At 43.9% G+C, this 22056-nt stretch overlaps 1 protein-coding gene across 1 annotated transcript in view; it reads right to left on the reverse strand.

The window, feature by feature from the left end:
* Positions 1 to 1969: 1969 nt before the first annotated feature.
* SIAE (sialic acid acetylesterase) overlaps positions 1970 to 22056 on the reverse strand; it is a 423980-nt gene continuing 403893 nt past the window's right edge. The window contains exons 11-12 of the mRNA XM_078681912.1: positions 18911 to 19106; positions 1970 to 2436 (exon numbers count right to left, since the gene is read on the reverse strand). Of these exons, the coding sequence (XP_078538038.1) occupies positions 2200 to 2436; positions 18911 to 19106 (433 nt within the window). The 3' untranslated portion in view covers positions 1970 to 2199. The remainder of the gene's footprint in view (positions 2437 to 18910; positions 19107 to 22056) is intronic.

Below are 22056 nucleotides of genomic sequence, written 5' to 3' on the forward strand. Positions count from 1 at the left end.
ATACAACCGGTGTACGCTCCGCCTGGCAAACGGTGACGGGGAAATGCAACCTGCACCCACAACCCGCCCGCAATGGTACAACTATACCCACGAATGCCAGGGGATCGGGGAGTACGCCTCGAGGCAGGCGAGGAGGGACACGAGTCCCGCACGACAACAGGCCAACTCAGCCTGCTCAGCCACAGCAAGCCAGCTGCCTGGCAGCATACCGAGCGTGAGGGCTGCCCCGAATCCCGCTATGCTGCCCCCTAGTCCGAATCCCACCCGGCCACAGTGCCGCAAAATAAGCCCACTTGAGCCGAAACACGTGGGTGGCCACCTCTCCCCCCCCCCCCGTGGTCTCCTACCACAGGGCCCCTGTACCACCTGGATCCATACCAGGGACGGGGCCGGGGGGAGGCGAGAGAGAGGCACAACTACCTTACAATTCGGCGATCCGTCAATGGCGGGAAACACACGCACTGCAGCACTCGATGGGAGAAAAGAGTGTCCCCGATGTGGAGCGCGCAACGTCCGGAGCTGCAAAGAGGGCTGAGCAATGGCGAGGGGGAGAGATATACCCCCCTCTCCCTGCCTGCCGCCCCGGACGCGTGTCACCGATCCGCCCACATCCCACAGAGCAACGCCTGCCCTGGCGAGGAGTGGCTGACCATATTACGGGACGGGGGCAGCCCTCCGCGACTAAGGGCCCGCCCTCCTGATGGCCACAGGGTGGCCTCGGGCAGGCGCAAGACACTTGGAGCACTCCATTTCACGTCAGAATATGGGGAGCACTTAGGAAAGGAATACAGTTGCAGTAATTGAAAGAAATGAAATGCTCGGAGTCTAACCAAAGGAGGGCGTGTTCAGCAGGACGGGAATTCCAGATTTCTCACATGCATCATTATTTTCACACAGCATTAGTCAGCAGATGTATTTAAATAAGTTGGTACCTGCTTTGCGCATCGTCCCCCCCAAAAAAATGCAAATACTGCGAGACGCATACAAAGAAAGCTGCGCACTCTCCGCAAAACTGAAAGCAGAATAGTGCCTTCATATGTATTTAATTACAAAAAAAACAAGTGCGTGCGGAGGGGACGAAGACTGTAGTTAGGCAACTGATTTGGAACTGATGTAGGAAAAGCTGGTTCCATTCCACTCTGGTTGTCAGAAAGAAAGGCAATGACCCAATGATTCTGAATTCTTGAGAGAGGGAGAAACACAACGCTGGCCGACAAAGGGCGCGTAAACATAAACACCAATGTATGGTACTGGTCATACAAAGGTCTCTATAAACAGCTTTGAGAAACAGTTTCCTGTCCCGGATGTAGATGGAAGGGTGATTAAAAGCTAGAAATTAGAGATGGACAGGATGTAAGGGGTAAAATACCTAGACTTGGTGAACTACAAGACAAAGAAGTTCAAATGGCTCTTTTAAATTCCTTTTGTTTAGGTCTCTGAAAACTCTATCAGTAAAATATGACCTTTTTATGCTACAAGCAAAGTTCCACAATCAGTTTGCAGCTGCAATCTATGCTGAGCTGAAGCCTTCACCTTATTTGGCGTTGTTCCAGTCAAAACCATACAAACTAAGATGTCGGAAGGGCATAGTCGAAGCAGGAGAAATAGTCCAAAGATGGAAATAGGCGCGCGCAGACACCTCCTGCCGCATCTGCCCCTATTCCAAGGACTCCTTGCCCCGTGTGCTGGGCACTTGCCCCTGCTTTGAGTGGTAAAGAAGATTCTGGTTAAAAGAACTGCCAGGAGGCAATAGATCACTGCTTCCGGGGCAAGGACTGCAGGTGCATCGTGACTTTCGTGACGTTTATGGACAAAGTGGCTGCTAGAATTGCCCAACAGGCAAACCCAGGGAACCTCCTACGTGCAGTGTAATAATTCATTCTTGCACTATGCACTGTTTAAATAATATTTGAATGGTTTTAATTAACTATCAAATAAAGATTTATATACACAAAACAAGGAAGCAATACACCTTTAAAACACTTTATTGCAAACTGAAAAAGAACATTTCACCAAAGAAAAACAGCCAATACTTACAGCATTAAATCATCACATTTTATCGGACTATACTTATTAATGTAATTTCAACTTTAACATATGAGAAAAACATTTACATCTTAGAAGGGGGGCTGAGAGTGCAAGGGAATTGTGTTACACTGGACAGAACAAGGTTATGTTTCTATTCTATTAAGCACAAGTCTACTTCTGAAAATATTTAATAAATGGGGGTGCAGGAAGTAAACCATCAAATGAGTAAATAGGACATTGTTTATATTCACAAGGCCAATCAGACCAGGCATAGCGGACTGCTGTAATATTAGATTTACAACAGCCTTTATATGATACACTGGCCACGTTTAAATAGAAAGAAATACTCTTTGCTGGTATCCACTGGAAATCCTCCATGTCTCCAAATTGAGGACTGGGGCATCCCACCTGGAAAAAAACACTGATGTTTAGCAATATAGTATGGAAACATATACTTAAAGTTAATCTCATTATGTCACTTTCTAATTAACTGCAGACGTTGGAATGGGCTCACAACAATAAATACAAAAAACAGAAATCTTACATCTTTTGAATTCTTTAAGAAACACAGTGAAAGCTAACAATGCCATATTGCTCTGAGACTTTATCCTAAGAGCACACACTTCTGAAGACTTAAAAATAACTCAGTCATAGGAATAAAACAGTATTAACGAGGACACTCCATTAAGACGTCTTAACATTATTGAAGGCACCTACAATAGCAAACTATCACACCCTAGTCTTCAAAGAACGGAGTTCTGTGATGAAATATAAACATCACTAAAGGAATAAAAAACATAAAGTAACACATCTCCCTCTCACACAGGAAAAGTAGGATTAAGGCAGTAAATTGAAAAGTGAAACAACAATGGTAAGGGTAGAAAAGTGACGAAAAACCATCCTGAATACGAAGTCACTTTGATACAACACCTGTCAGTCTACCACCACACCAGTTCATCCTTGTATACCACAAGTTGAACATTCTTCATCAATCAGCATTCCACCACACCCTATAAAAAGAATTGCCCTTCGCTTGGTCCGCCGCTCAATTAGGACAAACTTTCAACAGATCTTTTCTTTCTTTCTACGGGTCATTAACATAGACACTCTTTCTCACCCCTGGTGTCAAAGCATACTCTTTGGTCTGACACTGACTCGGGCCACCTTCTGTCCCTTTTTATGCAAATCACTCATATACACACTTTAATCTATTCCTTCATCCACATGGTACAAATAGAAGCAACTTTCTACCAATGGCGGACTTCTCCGCTAGGGCGGAGGTGTGTCGCCCACTGTTTTTTAGCAGTGAAGTTTAAATGTAAATGTGGGATTCTTGTAAAGCGCACTGCTCCTCTACCCGACTGTCCTGGCGCTGTAGACCGCTGGGGAACCCGTCCTGGTTTTCCATGTGAGATGGTCCCTTCCTGGGTATCTCCAGGGTGAAACCAGGCATCCCCGGCGTCTGTGGGGGGCTGTTGTAGAGATGAGGCAAGCTTAATGCCCAGAGTTGTCGAGTGTGTTCCCTGGTTAGAGTAGGCACTGAGGCGAGAATTATCGAGTCCATTGACCCTGGTCCAAGACCCTGCCGCGTCGGGAATTGAACCCTGGTCCCGGGCCGTTCTCTGCTTACAGGTCTGCCGCCTCTAACCAGTGAGCCACACCACTCCACAAGGAAAAATAAAATGATAATAACTAGCATTATTATCATTTTATTTTGTCCTGATGTCCGTCAGATTTGCAGGGTGGGGCTGCTCTCATGACAGGAGCAGGGGGAGTGGTGAGCCCCCCCTAAGTGCATATGAATGTTTGGCCAGTCATCTCGAGCCGGCCAAACATTCAGGCACACTTTGCATGTTCTCCACGCAGGCTGCATTACACCCTGCGTGGAGCACATGGCCAGGCTCCCAGTCAGCGTTGGAGTGCCGAACCACAGCGATCAGACTAATGACAACGCTGTATTGCAGCGTTGTGATTGGCTGACTGGGAGCCTAACTGTGCTTCCTGTTCTGGCCGCAGCGAGGGACTTAGAGGGGAGACGTGGCCAGATGGTAAGTTATATATATTTTTTTTAATTTACACCCACTTACTCCCCTCCTGCTGCAGCCCCCCACTGCGGATCTGTACCGGCTGCCACTGCATTCTAGGAGGAATGCTACGAATGTCCATGGGTTTCCTTCCACTCAGCACTAGTCTCTTCAGGTCACAAGTGAGTCGTCACCTCTGCACCCAGCTTTGAGAACATCTTCTTATCCCGAGATCGTTAGCCGGTTAGGTCACCCAGAAACACTTTAGGTGGTTCAGAGACTGTCACTACCGCAGGGGTCTCTATAAAGTGTTGTTTCTTCATCTCTGCCCTTTGCGCAGTCACTCAGAGCCTCTACCCCAGTCATTACACATCAAATTCTATCACAGGACCGGGGGCTCCAAATATTGATTCTCTTTTTTTACTGTAAACTCACAGCAGCCAATGAAAACGGTTCAACATTGTAAATATACTACCTTTCCCATGATGCTTCACAACCAATCATGTCCCAGCAGACCCTATAAGAGCCGCCATATCCTTTCCAAAAGCCTTTTTCTTTGCTGCTCACAGCGAAGGTAAGTGCCTTTTCATTATATTACTTCAAACTGTATTTCTTGAAAAGACTTGTATTCAGCTGTTTCCCGCATGTGTTCACGCATGAGGGAACGAGCTGCTGGTGATTTTAGCACATGCATATGTAATTGTGGATATAACTCGTATGGTATTTGGTTCTAGAGCATGCGGTAAATAGATCAAAGTCAGTGCGTCAATAGCGAGTGGGTCGTGAGCCTTCTGTAGCAGAGAGCATCGCAAAAACACTGGAGTAAGTGGTGTCCTTCTCAGCGTTTATTTCAGATCGCGGTCTTCCACGTGACGACATCAGAGCCTCCCCTGATAAGGCCAGATTCCATTGCATAGCCCAATTGGGCTATTTTGGGCGGATTTGGGCTACACACACCTCACTCTTAAATGAATTGCCACCGGAGCTCAGAAAGCCCGGGTTACCTTCGATCAGCAAGAATATTTGGTGTACGCCTGACTGACTGTAATCGTCTGCCCTGGGAGTGGGTGCATGCTCCAGATAACCGCATATATGGCTCTCGAAGTCCTGTGGCTGGGGCTGCAATAATTAGAGACTACAGCATTGCTGAGGAGCTAAGTTGATTCCTTATAGAAGGCACATGGGTTGGCTCCCCCCTGGCTCCTCCACTAAATAAGCTTGGCAGATATACATTTCTTCCCCCATAATTAAAGTTTAAATATAAGAATGGAAGATTGGGTTAGATTGGAGGATGAGGAGGAGGAACCCTACTATGAAGAACTACACAAATCTGTTTTGGAAGATAATATTGTCAATGCTCTGGATGCCTCGGTCCGGCAGTCCGTCAACAGGGCTATTGAGAGTACTGTACCCAATACTGTACAGCAGGCATTAGCAGCAGCACTAAAATCTATTACTAAACAATTGGAAAGCTTCGCAAAAGCGCCAAAGATTTCAGATCCAGCCCGCTTCTGATTCTCAGACAGATGCCTCACACTCCACCAGTAAAGACAAGACCAAGTCAGTAACTTGGCCTCATGTAGGCGCCCTAGCTAATTTACCCCAGGGTCCCATGGAAGAACATGTTTATTCAACTCCAGTTTCCACAGGAGGTGGAAAGGTGAAGCCTAAGCAGAAAGTGTACATTGACAGTGACACGGAATCTACCAAATCAGATAATGGTGAACCACCCAAAAAGAAGAAAGCGAGGAAAATGGTAATTCAGCTACCCAAAATGGCACCCCAAAATCCAACCACCCCCTTAACCTTTAACCCGGCAGATATTGTACACCCACACTTCTCAGATTGGGCTCCAGCACCAGAGGTAGCACAATACCTTCAAAAAATAAAAAAAATAAAAAGTTGCTTCTTTCATGACTGGTTTTAGCCATCTGGCTATAGTAGCTGCAGACAAGGGTTTAAACAGTTTTTGCAATATAATTAACAATTTTGTTGAACCTTCTGGTTGTAGGGGTCGAGTACATTCTTCATAGGCTTTTAGGTATTGAACTACACACAGCTTAGCATTGTTGGGAAAAGCATTATACTCTATGCAACGTGAAAAGGTTTTCGTCCTGCCAGTAATGGTAAACGAAACTCCTTCTGGAGTGATCACTATCTTGTAAGATCCAGGAACCTCACATCCGACGACCGTCTGCAGGCAGATAGACACAAAAGCATGGCTAACATAGAAGACAACTGTTTTCTGGATAATTGAGCATTATCCAGCCATCTGTCAAAGAGTGCTAGGACCAATGAGACATCTCATAAATATGAATACTTCAGTTTAGGAGGGTTAGACACTCTGATTCCCTTAAACAATTTGCACACCACTGGGTGCATACCTACTGGTTTTCCATCCACTTGACTATGGCCTGCTGAAATTACCGATCTTAAATTATTTACTGATCGGCAAGACAACCCATCCAACGTTGTCTCTGACAGAAAATATACAACATGGGATAATTCCACCCCCACAGGATCCACGTGCCGTTCCAGGCACCAACGTACCCAGCATTGCCAAGCTGATGAATATCTCTTTTTCGTGGAAGGGGCCTAGGCTTTTTGAATGAATTTGGAAGCCTCATCGGAATTGCCAGGCTCTGCGTTGTATTAGACGCGTGTCCGAGTTAACCGCATCAAGCCACCGAGGACTCGGTGTTAGCAGCATTGACTCGTGTGCAGGCGTTTTTGGAAACTTGTTTCGGTGAGAAAGTTTATCAGGGACCTCTTCCATAGTGGACCAGATCATTAGTTACTGCGCAAATCAAATTCGGTGACTCGGTGCTAACAACCCGGACTCGCATTTGGGAATTTGTTACAACTTGTCTTGGTGAGGTAAATTATCCAGGACCTCCTCTAAAGTGGAACATATCTTCATTTACCGTGGGATAGCAATGCGGTGACTTGATGCGGTTAACTCGGACTCGCGTCTAATACAACGCGGAGTCATTTTCTCGGGCAGCACTGTCTCATCTGTGAAATCGCAGATTGGCCGTTGATACTTGGATGTCGCAAAGGGGTGCTGAATGATTATTAGTGGGCATACAAATTCCGATTGACACTTTACTCACGGGTACTATCATATGACATTACGGCAGAACAACACGTCAGGAACGTCTGATCTGAAATCGCCTTGAAGAAGTCTATGTTAGAAGAAACACGTGTTGGCAGAATCCTTGCTGGGAATACCAAAAGAATAAACCGATAAGTTGAATAGGAATTTATGGACACTTGCATTTATTTACATCTCACGAAAAGATATAGTTGACCTTTTTTGATTAGATGCTAAATGTGAAGTTGTGTTTAAATCGAACAAAAGAACTTACATGTTAATACTATTACATTATGACTATTTGTATTTATCTATGAGGGTGCTGAATAAGGTTCTATTTTGTATATGTATTCAAGACTACAAAGTCTTGGTATTGGGCTGACATTTAATAGCACTGGCTGCGGGCGTCTGAGAAGAGATTTAGGCACTGGCACTCATTTGTTTACAGATTAAGCACTTCACCCTGGGATAATTGGTAATTACTATGTGTGGTAAGAACCCCACCCTATTCTGCAGAACTTGTGATGAGGGTTTTAGTTTCTTCACAAATGTCTGGGAACCTGCCCAACAGCAGCTGTGTTTTACTTATGTTTAATGAGATCCAACACATATATTGATCCGGATATCTCTTCAAGGAGGGTGGAGTACCCATCCATGTATCTCATCCACGAGGCTCAAAAGGAAGACAATTGCCACTCAATAGAAGTAGCTTCTGTGTTTTGTCATCATGAATGCAGAAACCAGCCCTGATGACTCCAATAATTCATGTAAAGGTTTCATATAGACGCTGAAGAGCACAGGAGATAAGAGAGAGACATGAGGTACACCACTGCAACTTTATGAAAGACAAAGTTATATATAATAGATACATATCATATAAATTAATTGTTTTTCGCAAGTACAATAGCTGAGGTGTTTAGTCGTTAAATGTAAACATATCAAGTTAACAGCTTTATTATTTTTTGACAAATTGTGAAAAATGTATTAAAAATGTAATTTACAATTCTTGTCTTTTGTGGCATGGTTTGAAGTCCGCTCAAGATGGCGCTCCTAATTGAGCTCCAGCGAGCCCTTTATTCTGCCCAGCAATCGCCCCAGCCACTACCTGTGAAATGTAGGACCCAAAATCTGGATAATACGGGCAAAGATTTGGGGAGACATCAAACATGTAGCAACTGGTTCAGATCGTTGCTGGTGGTGCTCCTGTTGCCCGTGACCCCTGAGTCTCCAGACAAGATGGAGGTGACACACAAGATTAGATCCCAAGGAAGGCACCCGTAGCTGCTCTCAATGATGTGGCAGCTCAAATGAACATCTCCCTCAAGAATTTAGCACCTTGTTACTGCATTGCTTCTCCCTACATTAATAAACTGCACGCAATAAGGATCTGCCAACGTACAGATCTAACCACCTCTGGGCCACTGCCCAATCTTTGCTCAACTTAAGCCTTGGTGAGCCTATGTCGACCAAAATAGGGGCACCGCTCCCCCATACCCACTAACGGGCATGCCAGTCCCGGACTCACGCCGGCATAGCTCGGATCCCTGACCAGCTTCTGTACCCTGCCAGCAAGATTGATTCCTGGGACTCCGCAAGCACTATGCTGCGTTAACGGGATCAAATTCCATTTGCGGAACCCCCTACTTCCCGCTTCTCGGTGACATACCCAGGAAATAATTTGCCTTATTACCAGTCTCCTGAGGCTCATTCCTCATCACGACTGAACCACTTGAGAACACAATCAATTCTCAACACCCATCGACGTGCTTACTCCTGCTCGTTGCACTCATCTTGCCTTCAAGCAAGCACTTGTGTAAAAATTGTAACCTGGTCCTGATGATAGCCTAAAATCGATACAGGCCGAAACGCCATCAGCTTTGCAGCGCAACTGCAGGCGCCAACCTTGGGGGCCCCCATAATATATTTTTGTTCACTAATGTGTTAATATACGGGGCCCTTTAAGAGTTTATTGTAAATAGTATTGTTTTGCTGTGCCGTTTCCTCCTGTATATATCTCTTCACTTGTCACTTGCGCCGTTCACCTTTTTCACAAGCACTTGTGCACGGTCTTGTACGGTTACATGACATTTAATGTAACATAGTGCTTTTGCTTTGACCTTTTGATCAAATACATGAAATAGATTTTTCACATTCATTGTTTCCTGGATTTTTGTCTCCCGTCTTTCCCCTTTCCAGCCACATGTTTTGTGCATAATCCTTTTTCTGTCAACTAAAATAATACCTGTTGAGACATTGTTGTACGGTATTTACTATCATACCCAGGTCTCAACTGGTTTTATGGGTATCCTCCTGTAGTTTGTTACTACCCCAATATAAACAGTAGTACTGCTGTCTACGACAACCCCGTGGCCTTCGCGGACACACTGCAGTAACCGGCAGCTGCCAACAGTGCTATCCTGCCCACGTACCTGGGTCCTCCAATTTCACATTGCAGGGAAATTGACAGCGCCATTCTGTCCCAGAGCCCATTGGCTCCCAAAAACGCACCTGTTGCTGCCTAGAGCAATGTGATGATTGGCCACCATCAGACATGCATTCCAGACAAGATGGAAGCGCCACATAACATTAGATCCCGAGATCTCAAGAACGGCACCCATAGCTGCTCTCAATGATCTGGCAGCTCAAATGAACATCACCCCGAAGAATTTAGTACCTCGGTTACAGCATTGCTTCTACCTACATTAATAAACTGCCAGCAATAAGGATCTGCCAACCTACCAATCTCCCGACCTCTAGGCCACTGTCCAATCTTATCTCACCTTGAGTCTTGGTAACCTCGCAGTGTGCAGAATACGGACACCGCTATCCCTTAACAAGTCCCCTGGGCCTCCGGGGACGTGCTGCCGGCAGTGACCAGCGACTGCCGATAGTGTTATTCTGCCCACGTCAGTGAGTCCTGCAGCATCACGTTGCAGGCAAAATGTCAGCATCATGCTGGCCCAGAACATATCGGCTCCCAGAATGGCACCCATTGCTGCCTAGAGCGATGTGATGATCCTCCACCATCAGACATTTACCACCTCTGACGCTACATTACTTCTCCCTACATGGGCTATTTTGCAGCAGTAAAGATCTACTGATCTCTGGATCCCATACCCCAACTTACCTTACTTCAGGCTTTGGCAACCACGCGGTGTGCAGCTTCTGAGCACTACCATCTTTGCTCTAGTATGAACACTGTGACTTACAATAATGGTTATCAGCTGCATGGTTGAATAAAGGCGCGTGGGCCCAGCGCTCTCCTTCTGCAGACTACCTGACACACATCAAGCTCAATGCCCAGTGCATTTCAACTTGTTTCCTGAATGTTATCCATGGCTTGATAAGGTAGTACTCTACTTATAAGTGGATAATACCTCATCTACCTTAAGACTACTCGTTACTACCCAAGTCCTCTAAGCCAACTGTTTGGTGCGTTAATGGTCTATTGCCGATAGCTCTCAGCAGTCATTGGTCAATTGCTGGACCACACATCTTCACAACTATGTTCTCTGCTGTTCCACAGCTAATTACCATGTCTGGATCTAAAGATCATAAGGAGAAGGACAGTAAAGGCAATCTAAAAAGAATGAAACAATATCTACCGAACCCTGACTCACAGATCAAAGATAATCCCAGCAACCCTACCAAGCTTAAAGCAATGCTTAAAAAATGAACCGCCATTCATGACATGACCCAAAGTACAAAAAACAAATACTGACCTTCTGCAGGTGGAGGTATCTGGGTTCAGGGATGATGAAGGCAGAGAGCAGGATTAGCATGGTTGAGGACCATGGCACCATATAGTCAAAACACAAGTTCATCACGGACCCCATGATAATTTCTCTTACACGTGAAATTCAAGGCATTGTAAGATTGAAACGGATGAAGCAAGCTCAGAATTCTCGGCCTTCCTGAGGGTTATGAGAACAAAGCCCCTTCAGTGACAGCTTTTCTCGAATCGTGAATCCCTTCTACACTCCTCACCTTTCCTAAAGACTTTGAACTTAAACGTGCCCATCGAATACTTACCTTCAAACCTAAGAATTCCACATACCCACAAACTCTGTTCTTCAAACCGTGACATTATCGACACTTGGAGCGCATCGTAGCTCACATGAGGAAAGTCAAATCTATCTAGTGGCACAGCACCAGCCTCACTATCTCCCAAGACTTTGCAAGGGATACTCAGGAAAACTCTATTGGGGAAAGGGATTCGAGATTCCTTTGAAGACCCATCTAAATTCAAGCTGGTCTACAAAGGTCAAACACAGATCTTTTCTGAACCATCTGATATCGAGTCTTTCTTGGAAAATACATTTGAATAGCGAATGGATAACAGCTATGACACTCCCTGACAAATGTTTGAACCCTCAGATTTACAGATATGCAACTGGCTTTTGACATCTTGCACTAATATTGTCTAGTCCAAGTTCAGTTGGGCATTCCTTGATTGTGGTCAATAATGTTAGATGTTCTCGCAATTCATCATGAACCATATCTAATACGCTTCCTCTCTGTTGGATATGAGTATCAAGCATAAGTAGGATGGACAAACCCTCTTATGCCACTGTGCTCTACGGGAGAAACAGATTGGTGCGGTTCTCCTTACTCCACCTTATATGCATTGTGCCTGATTATATTGTAGCTCATATGACGTGTGTCTCCATACACAATATGATGGGGCAAGATGCTCATCAGTTCTAAAAGTACTATCTCCAAAACGTTCCTACATGCACTAGAGACAGGTCTGAAGGTGGCCAGTATTTAATAGAAAAGTGAAGTTTTTCTTAATGTGGTGCTCGTTACTTGCATTATTGTAACTGCCCTAGCTAAGACGGTAATTGTTATTTTTGTTTATACTGGCAATGGTTGGTACATACAGTTATTATGAGGGTAGAATTGCTCCATATTCAGTATTACTTATCACCTACAATTCAACATAAGTTCACTGAGATGGCCAAGAAATAATGGCAATGGTGTATTTTCTGTATTTGCTCTCCAAACATTAATTTACTCTTTCACATTTGCTCATTCGCTCAAAAGGTTTTACGTAATAGTTATGTATTCTGTTAACCAGAAATCTACCATTACAATCTACGCTGGTTGGTTCTCTCTACCTAATAGGTGTGGAGGACTCCCACAGTTCTGTCTGCTGTATCTAAATTCTCCAAGGCTCCTACCTCCCTCCTCAAGGGAGTAACTACAGTTTTACATTTTCCCCAAAGTATTTCCTCTCCCTGTTTACTTTTCCCCTTTCTATAGTGATTTCTCTCTGAGCCATGTGGCCCGACCCCTACTGTTAAACTGTAGCACTTTAGCTAGTTTTCACAGCATCTCACAACACCCAGCAGTTTACCAAACCTAGACCTGGCCAGTAGATTTTGGCTTAAAAATAATCTCCCACAACACCAAAGACCTAAATCACCCAGTGAAGCGCAAGGTCACTGAATATTGTCACACACTCAATAGGAACATTGTATTTCTCCAAGAAACCAGGATTAATTATTGGGAAGCATTGCCGTTGCGTACTGGGTGGGGTTGATGATCTTGTCTGCTCGCCAGCAATTTGCAAGAAAAATTATGTGATTACCTTAATCTAACAAAACGCTATAATGTTGATTTTTGCTTCTGAGTAGGATCACAATGGTTGGTTAGCCGTCTACAAAACAATGACACAGAACTACATGCAGTAAACATCTATGCACCCAACAATTATGACCCACATATCTGGTCTACGCTGACTGCTAAACTAGAACTACTTCTACCTCCTAATGCTTGAGTTGTTATTGGAGGTGATTTCAATTTGTCGATGGACACTATTCTGGATAGACACTCCACTTCTAAGTATAGAACCCCCAAAGCAAATAAAGAATGCATAACCCACGGTTTTACTGACGTCTGGAGATTACATAACCCCAGAGGCAATGACTTTACTTCCCTCACCCTCCACCAACAGTTTCTCAAGAATTGACTACCTACAGGTGGACCCTTCTCTTCTCCAAAATACCCTATTGATGACCACTGAACCCACCACACTCTCTGACCACGTGGCCATTATATTCACCCTTCAGATTCAGACCCCACAAAATAAAAACCGTTCTTGGTACATGAACATGGAAAACCTAGACCGTGAGGAAGTTGTACAGGATTTGCATGAAGAACTTGTACTCTATATACAAGAGAATAGTTTATCTGTTTCCTCTCCTGTCACCTTATGGGATGCGTTAAAGTACTCTTTTAGGGGTCAAGTAATCAGCCGTATGTATGGCTAGGAAAAAACAAATAAATCAAATCCTCTTTTGACAAATTAACCTCTAACAAAAAATCCAAAGACATTTTATATGGGCAATTCAAAGATCCCTCAGTTCTATTATCCCTTTAAACACCTCTAATATGAGTAGAATAAGGTCAGAAAAGAAGCCCACCTCTAGTTCCTTGCCCAGAAAGGGAAAAACCTATTCTATCTAAATAAAGCCAGGAAATCATTGGCAGCCAACTTTAAGTTCAAAGGGAAGACTTCCCTTATCTCGAGCATTAGGGACCACCATGGAGCAACTAAAACAAAACTGGAAGATATTCTGAGTGTCTTCTATGAATTCTATGCTGAGCTATACACTCCATTCACATCTAAAGATGTGTGCCTTCAAATGTCTCCAAACTCTACCAATGAAAACTATCTCTAACTCAGATGAACTCATGCTAAACAAATATTTGAAGAAACGCAAAATCTGAACACAATTATTCTTATTCCATCCAGTAAAGCGTCAGGCCTGGAGGGTCTACCCATGAGTTTCTATAAGACATTTGCCCCTACAATAAATGACCTACTCGAAGTAAGCAGTCCCTAATCACTTTTGCCTCATCTGGGAAAGTAAATGGCACTGCTGCTGAAGCCATAATCGTGGTCATCCCCAAAGATGGGAAAGACCACTCTGACCCCAAGAACTTTAGACCAATCTCAGTAATAAACATGGAAAACAAAGTTTTTGATAACATTTCTAGCCTTATGCCTAGCACCTTTGATTACTAAGTTAATCCATGTTACTCAAGCAGGCTTCATGAAGGAAAGACTAGCAAGCAATAACATCCAAAAGTTTTGTCACATTGTTGAAAAAACATCTCTTAGTCTATCACCAGGAGAAGCGGCCAGTACGCTGGATGCATAAAAAGCCTGTAACATGGTCTCATGAACATACTTTAGTTGCAGCTTAAAAAGATACAATCCAAGCAATCTCTATATTAAAAGGACTATGGCACTTTATGCTAACCCTATCACGAGAATAAAAATCAATGGCGCTAAATCTGCACCTTTAACTATGCAACAAGGCTCCCATCAAGGATATCATCTCCTTCCCCCCCGTTGTTTCTCCTGGCTTTTGATCCACAGCTGTTAATGACCAGTAAGTCAAATGATATTGCTGGCCTCAACTTTGGAAACACAGGCTTTAAAACTGCAGCGTATGCAGATGACATCTTGATCTTTTCGGAAACTCCGGATGTTGCCATACCTGTCATCGTAAAAATTATTAGGAAATATTCAGCTTTTTCAGGCTACATCTTAAACATATATAGAACTGGAGTTTCACCCCCAATATTCACTGCCCACCTTCCTCTATTGGCTCCTTGAAATTTCAATGGCTATCAAATTTATCAAATACTTAGGTTTCTAGTTCTGTGGCAACCTATCAGAATCCATTACACAGAACAAACTAAAAACATTTGACAACATTAAAGATTTACTGACCGCATGGCCCCTAAACATTTTTCATGGTGGGGCAAATTGGAAACTTTAAAAAATGATATTGACCCCTTTTGGTCAATTTCCTTTCAAGCATGTTGTCGGTCCGCCTCTCCAAGTCTTTTTCCCAACCATGGATAGAATTACCTCTGACTTCTTATGGTGCAAGAAGCCTGAAATCAGTTTTAAAAACTCAGATGTTTGCCCTGGAACAGAGTATGCAATCTCCTGGACTGGTTCAATTACTAGACAGCACTCCTCGTTGAGCTGCTCAGAGTGCTCGTTGACTTGAAAATGATCCTCCAGTGGGGACCGCAGACTTATTATATAACAAAATCTCAGTGAACCCTTCTCATTAATTGTGATCTGGAGTAAGTCCCACCATAATTTCTTCCACTCTATATATATTATTAAAGACTCAATTAAAGTACTACCAATGCTAGACAGGGTTCTCTCATCCAACATCAGTAAATCCTATTTCATTTCACTTTGGAACAATAAGAAACTACACACACTGCAAGCTCACTAAAAATGGGACCAAAATGGCCAATAAAGGCATCTCCCTCATAGTGGATCTTTTCACAAGTACCAAACCTTTAACCTCTGCCACCCTACAAGAGAAATACAACATTCATAATGCATACCTTTTAGTGATTTTCTAAAAATCAGGGTAAAGCTATCCAAACTGAGTCCACTTTCTAAATAAACATAATTTACCTCTCTCACACGTATGTAATTAGGGGATCAGGTTGATTCCAAAATTTACAAAGTGATAGTCATTGCCATTGAACATTCTATCAGTGACATTCAGTTCAAATGGTCTTCATACTTTCTGTGCAACACAAAAAGATGATGGATGGAATGCAGAACATTGTCAAACATTCACCCCCAGTCACAAATCTGGGTTTAACTCATAGTTATTTTGCTCGCCATGCCATTTCAGTTTGGACCCAGCCATATGCAAATCAGCCGCGACTCTGTTCCCCGTGGGAACAGTCCAGCCCGAACTGCCAGTCTAGTTCCTCTCTGGACCGTAAAACAAGCATACTGGGACCGGTTTTGGGGCATCACCCCATATCAGCCAGGCTAGCTTGAAATCGGTGGCAGAGCAAGCATGGGATCCACTTCTGGGCATACCGTTCCCACTTGGGGTGAAAATGCAACACAGAAAGATGATGGATGGAATGTGGAACACTGTCAAATATTCACCCCCAGTCACAGATCTGGGTTTAATCCATCATTATTTTGCTCGCCACGCCATTCCAGTTTGGACCCAGCCAGGCTAGCTTGAAACCGGTAGCATAGGGAGCAAGACCTGGCTTGGCAGTTCGGTTGGACTGGTCCCATGAGTAACAGGGTCAAGACTGATTTGCATATGGCTGGGGTGGCGAAGTGAGCTAAAGTATGATGATGGATTCAACCCAGATCTAATAGTTACTGGGGGAAAGTTTCAGAGCTATATCCATCATCTCTTTGTGTTTGCTTTCTTCATACTTCCTAAACAAAGGCAGAACACCTCCTTCTGAGGAAACTTGGCTTAAAATATACTCCAACTCATTACAGGACAAACTTGTACCCTCGTTAATACAAACAAAATTCTTTGCCACTCTCACTTTTTATACTGGACCCCAACTAAGCTCCTCAAACTAAAACCGACACTCTGACATCTGCGAGATCACCAAGCTCGCTTCCGCAAAGATAGATCAGACTGCAACACTGCACCTCACCATTGAATAGTCGATGGAATGGAACTACCCCCTCTATGTCAACTTCATCAACTATGAGAAGGCATTCAACAACCTGGACAGAGAGACACTTGGGAAACTACTCTGTCACTAGGGTGTGCCAGGTAACTCTTACAAATCATCAGGAACTCATGATTAAATGACCAGCAAGATAGTCCATGGGGGACAACTCACGGAAGCCTTCAAAGTGAGGACCGGAGTCTGCCAGGGTTGTTCCCTCTCGCTTTTTCTCTTCCTGCTGGCCATAGAATGGATCATGAAGATATTCACAGCAAGGTGAAGAAATGGGATCAAGTGGACACTTTGCATGAAGCTCAATGACCTGGACTTTGCAGATGACCTGGCCCTACTCTCCCATACCCATCTGAAGATCCTAGAGAAGACTGACAAGGTAGCAGCCACATCAGCCCAACTTGGTCTCAACATTCCTAGGGGAAAAAACAATATCCTCAAAGCTAACACAGCCAGCACAACTGCAGTCACTCTTGCAGGAGATGCACTAGAAAAGATTAAGGCCTTCACCTACCTGGGCAGTGTCATAGACGAGCAGGGCGGCACAGATGAGGACAGAAAGGCAAGATCGACAAAGCAAGGGCTGTCTTCATTCAGCTAAAGAGATCTGGAGCTCCAAGGACCTAACGCTGCAAACTAAAATCAGGTCTTAAATGCCAACATAAAATCGGTCCTCCTGTATGGAGCAGAGACTTGGAGGACAACAGTGACCACCACCAATAAAGCCCAGACCTTCATCAACACCTGCCTGAGGAAAATCCTTCAAATCCGCTGGCCAAACCTCATCAGTAACAATGACCGATGGCAGTCGACTTTCCAACTTCATGCTCATGAAGAAATAATGAAAAGTAGCTGGGGCTGGATAGGCAAGTCTGCATCAAACACCACCAGGCAAGCCCTGACCTGGAACACTCAAGGGAAAAGGAAAAGAGGAAGGCCAACAAAAAACAGGTGCCGTGGCATCAAAGCTTATTGCCAAGAGAGGGGTAACAGCAGGAGTCAGATTGAAAGAAAAGCCCAGGATATAGGTGGCTAGAGAGTAAATGTTGATGGCCTATACCCCAGGAATGGTAATAGGCATGAGGAAGCTGACATCTGCTGCACATGTAAAGAAGCCAGTGGTGATCCAGAATATGTTATTTAAATGCAAATGGCTGACTTCCCACTGGGAATATATCCCTATCCTACTAAGCAAAATTTTCAATATGCCCATACTACTTGATTTTCCAACAATTATGCTGGGTCCATATGGAGCTGTGACCTCTATTGACCTCCCAGACTTAGAGCTTGCCCTCTTAGATCTACTTATTCTTATTGTACTCAAAGTGATCCTGTTAGAGTGGAAATCTCCTAACAACGTTTCCTACCACACACGGTGTGCCTGGGTTACCTACATCAGAAGAACACACATTACTCAATCGAAGCCCGCTAATCACCCCACTACTACACAACACATGTGGAGAACACTGGATACCTTCATACACAACACACAATAATCCTCTTAGCCTTTTTACAGATTGCCGTTTAAGAACCCTATGACTGTGCCACATGGTTTTCTCCATAGCCCTCTCCTACCTGCTCATATCCCTGCTAATTTACCCATCTGAAGTTTTGCTCAACATGTTACTTAGCCTTACTAAGGTGATGATATAAGATCCGATACAATACCCACCTCCAACCAACTTCATATTCCTCCATTTTTGTATCAGTATCTGCCTTGCTAATTCAGCGGTTCTGTTATATTAATTTTGTTGAATCACAGGCGATCACCACAGATTACCTATATTACTAATTTAGCAGATGTTTTCTGCTATATTAATGCTTTTGCATCACAGGGGACCACCAACAATATTTCATACTGGAAGATTCAAGATCTACGTGTTAAAGTGCCTTTGACTACATGTTCCTAGGATTTTGTATCTCCAGGCTTTACTGTTCTATGTATGTATTGTGAGTATTACTACTGAAAATAAAATAAAATATTTAAAACAAAAAATGTATTGTCCTTCAACAGATCTCTATGGACATGTATTAGTCACAAGAGAGACCATATGAAGCTGTCGTTTCTCTAGACATGTTTATTTTTCAGACTCTAAAAAAACAAATGTTGCATGATCCATATATAACAAGCCCACCAGGCCTTTTTAGGTAGTACTGGGCTTTGCACATACACACCATGAAGTAGTAATAATTCCTTCATACACCCAAAATATCCATATATTATAAATGCAATCATAAATTGTACTGATTCAATATGTGTTCTTACCTCAAATATGCTGCAGCTGGTGGACTTTATAAGCAGCTTTTGATTGTAAGTTATGTTCATGTATGCCTCATTTTCAACAACGATGATATCTTTGGGAAATGGGCCCTGAAATTCAATTCCTTTTTCGCCATAGGCCACGGCTCTTGCTCCCAAAACTAATCTCTGTGCAACACTTTGCTTATCTCGAGGATGAATACTAGAAGGAAAACACATCATCTAAATTATGGCGAAACTTGGAATTTAATTCAAACCTTGGCAGCCTAGGCTCTAAATCAACACATAAGCACTTACACACATCAGTGAATCTGCAGATTTTGCCAATATCTTTCATTTACATGGGAGAGCTTTCTCCCTTATAGGGTGAACATAAAATTAAATGATTAATATTCACCAGTGAAGTCCTAGTTAACTGCTGTTTTGCTCTATAGGTGGGAGTGGCATGGCCTGGTCTAAAGGGGGTGAGTTTAATAAGTACAGACGGTGTCTTGGAAAATAGGACGTAAGTGGGGCTGCCAAGGTGTGCCTTGTTGTTGGTAAGTGAATAAATGAAGTCTGGAGTGGGGGGTGGAGGGGTAGTGGGGAGAAAGCATGTTCATTCTAAAATTAAAACAACACAGCCACAGGCCAATGTTTTCTGATTTAAACACACTATGCAAAGCACAGTAAAAATCTACAACATGTCCTCCCCTTGACCACTTCCTGGTCTCGAATGTCCATTGGCGGGAGATGTGGAGTAAGAAATAGTCAATCAGCAGGCTACACCTTCCTGGGAGATATGAAGGGATGAGGGGCTGTGTAGGGTTCAGCAAGGTGGGATGATAGGCTGGACCAGACCAGTGGGGATTTAACTTGGTTGAGGGAGCATGGCACTAGCCCAATGCTGTTTGCTAACAAGATCTATGGGGACATTCCGAAAGCCTCCCTGAGAATGCATTCCACCCACTGCTTAACATTTGCTTGCTTTCTATTTGCATGCTTGGCTTTAGGCTGTCCAGCTTGAGTTAGTCCCTTCCCTTTCATAAACTCTATTTACTGTATTCTTCCACCACTACTGAATTTCCATAAACAGGCCTTTAAATCTTGCTCTTATCCGGTCACATTTGCTGTGCATTCAAAGACAGAGGTCAAATGTCAGACGATTTATGTGACAGTCATATTGCCTACTCGGTGTGCTGTACAATGTTTTTTTCTTCCACGAAACAAAATGTAAATGTCTGTAAATAAACAGATATTTCAGAATATGGAAAGCACAAATGAAGCACATTTTTGGGTAATTCTGAAGTGAGGTGGAAACAAATATTTGATATGCTAAAAACAAATCAATACACTAAGTGATGACATTTCCACACATCATTTGTGTGCTGAATACTTCTATGTATGTGTGTGCAAATGTAATAGTTATTTTAATTGAAATGCAATGTCTGCAATGGCAGTGTGCTATCTCTCCATGCATACTCTACACTAAGTCACTCCACACTGTGCCACTGCACTATACACTGCACCACTTCACACTATGCCACTCCACACTACGTCACTGCACTAGACTCTGCACCACTCTAATCTACAGCACTTCAATCAACGCCTTTCAACTCTACGCCAATGCACTCTAGCCCACACAACTCCACTATGCACCACTGCCCTTTATGACAATTCACTCAAAGCCACTCTGATCTACTCTACTCTACTCTATGCTATGCTACTTCACTGTGCTCTGAAACAATTTACACCACTGCACTCTATGCCACTCTCTTCCACTATGCGCCATTCCGCTCCACTCTACACCACTGCAGTCTACCCTGTGCCAATCCACTCTACCCCACTGTATTCTACGCTGCTGCCCTCTACGCCAATTCACTCTACCACTTTACTCAAAACCAATACACTCTATGCCAATCTACTCTGCACCACTGCACTCTATACAACTATCCTCAATTCTGCAACACTCTATGCCATTCTGCTCTACACCATTTCACTCTACTTCACTTTACTCTCTACCACTTTACACCACTGCACTCTACGACACAACTCTGCAACACTGCACTCTTTGCCACTCTACTCTGTGCCACTGCACTCTACTTAGCACTACTCTACGCCACTCTAGTGCACTCTATACCAGTGCACTCTACACCACTACTCTCTACACCAGTCCACTCTATGCTACTCGAATCTACTCTGCACCACTGTACTCTGACACTGCACTCTACACCACTTCACTCTATGCCTCTCTACTCTAATCTGCACCACTCTTCTCTATGCCAATGCAGTCTATCCCACTCTTATATGTACCACAGAAATCTCCGCCACTGCACCACTGTACTCAGCACCACTCTATGCCAATTTATGCTATGCCACTGCCCTCTATGCCACTCTAATCTGCAAGACTGCACTTTTCGCCACTAAACTCAACGAACAAGTTACTTACCTTCAGTAAAGATATATCTGTAAGAGACATATATTAGTTATGGATTCCTCACCTTAGAATTACCCCCAGGTGTCAGACTGGATCCAGAGAATTTTTTCTTCAGCAGTACCCCTGTGCATCAGTAGGTGGTGTCGGTCGACTCTGTGTTTGTCGTTGGCGTAATTTTTGCCAGAATGACGTCGCAGTATCTACTTTGACGCCGCCCGTGTGGACGTCAATTCTTTACACGACATTCCACGCCAGAAGCTCAGAGCCATGCAAGACACTGACCACTGGTGCACAAAACTAGGGCCCTGAAGGGAAGTTCCTTACCCTAGAAGTCAGTTCGCAGAAAGGGGAGGATGTGTGGGGCAGTGAGGAATCCATAACTAATATATGTCTCTTACAGATATATCGTTACTGAAGGTAAGTAACCTGTTCATCTGAAAGAGACTATTAGTTATGGATTCCTCACCTTAGAATAGATACACCAGCAATACCAACCCCGGAGGTGGGTCTGCGAACTAAGCTCAAACCAGAAAATCCTGGAGAACCGAACGGCGAAAGAAGCCGTCTCTCCGAACTGGACTATCCAGGCGGTAATGCTTAGTAAAGTGTGAAGTGATACCCACGTGGCTGCCTGGCAGATGCCACTGAGGGGGACTCCACGTACCAATGGAGTAGTGGCTGCCGTCGCTCTGGTGGAATGGGCGCGCAGTCCTGCCGGCAGCTCCTTTTTGGCCAA

This window comes from Lissotriton helveticus, chromosome 3_1, assembly GCF_964261635.1.
Source record: "Lissotriton helveticus chromosome 3_1, aLisHel1.1, whole genome shotgun sequence".
Classification (NCBI taxonomy): Eukaryota; Metazoa; Chordata; class Amphibia; order Caudata; family Salamandridae; genus Lissotriton; species Lissotriton helveticus.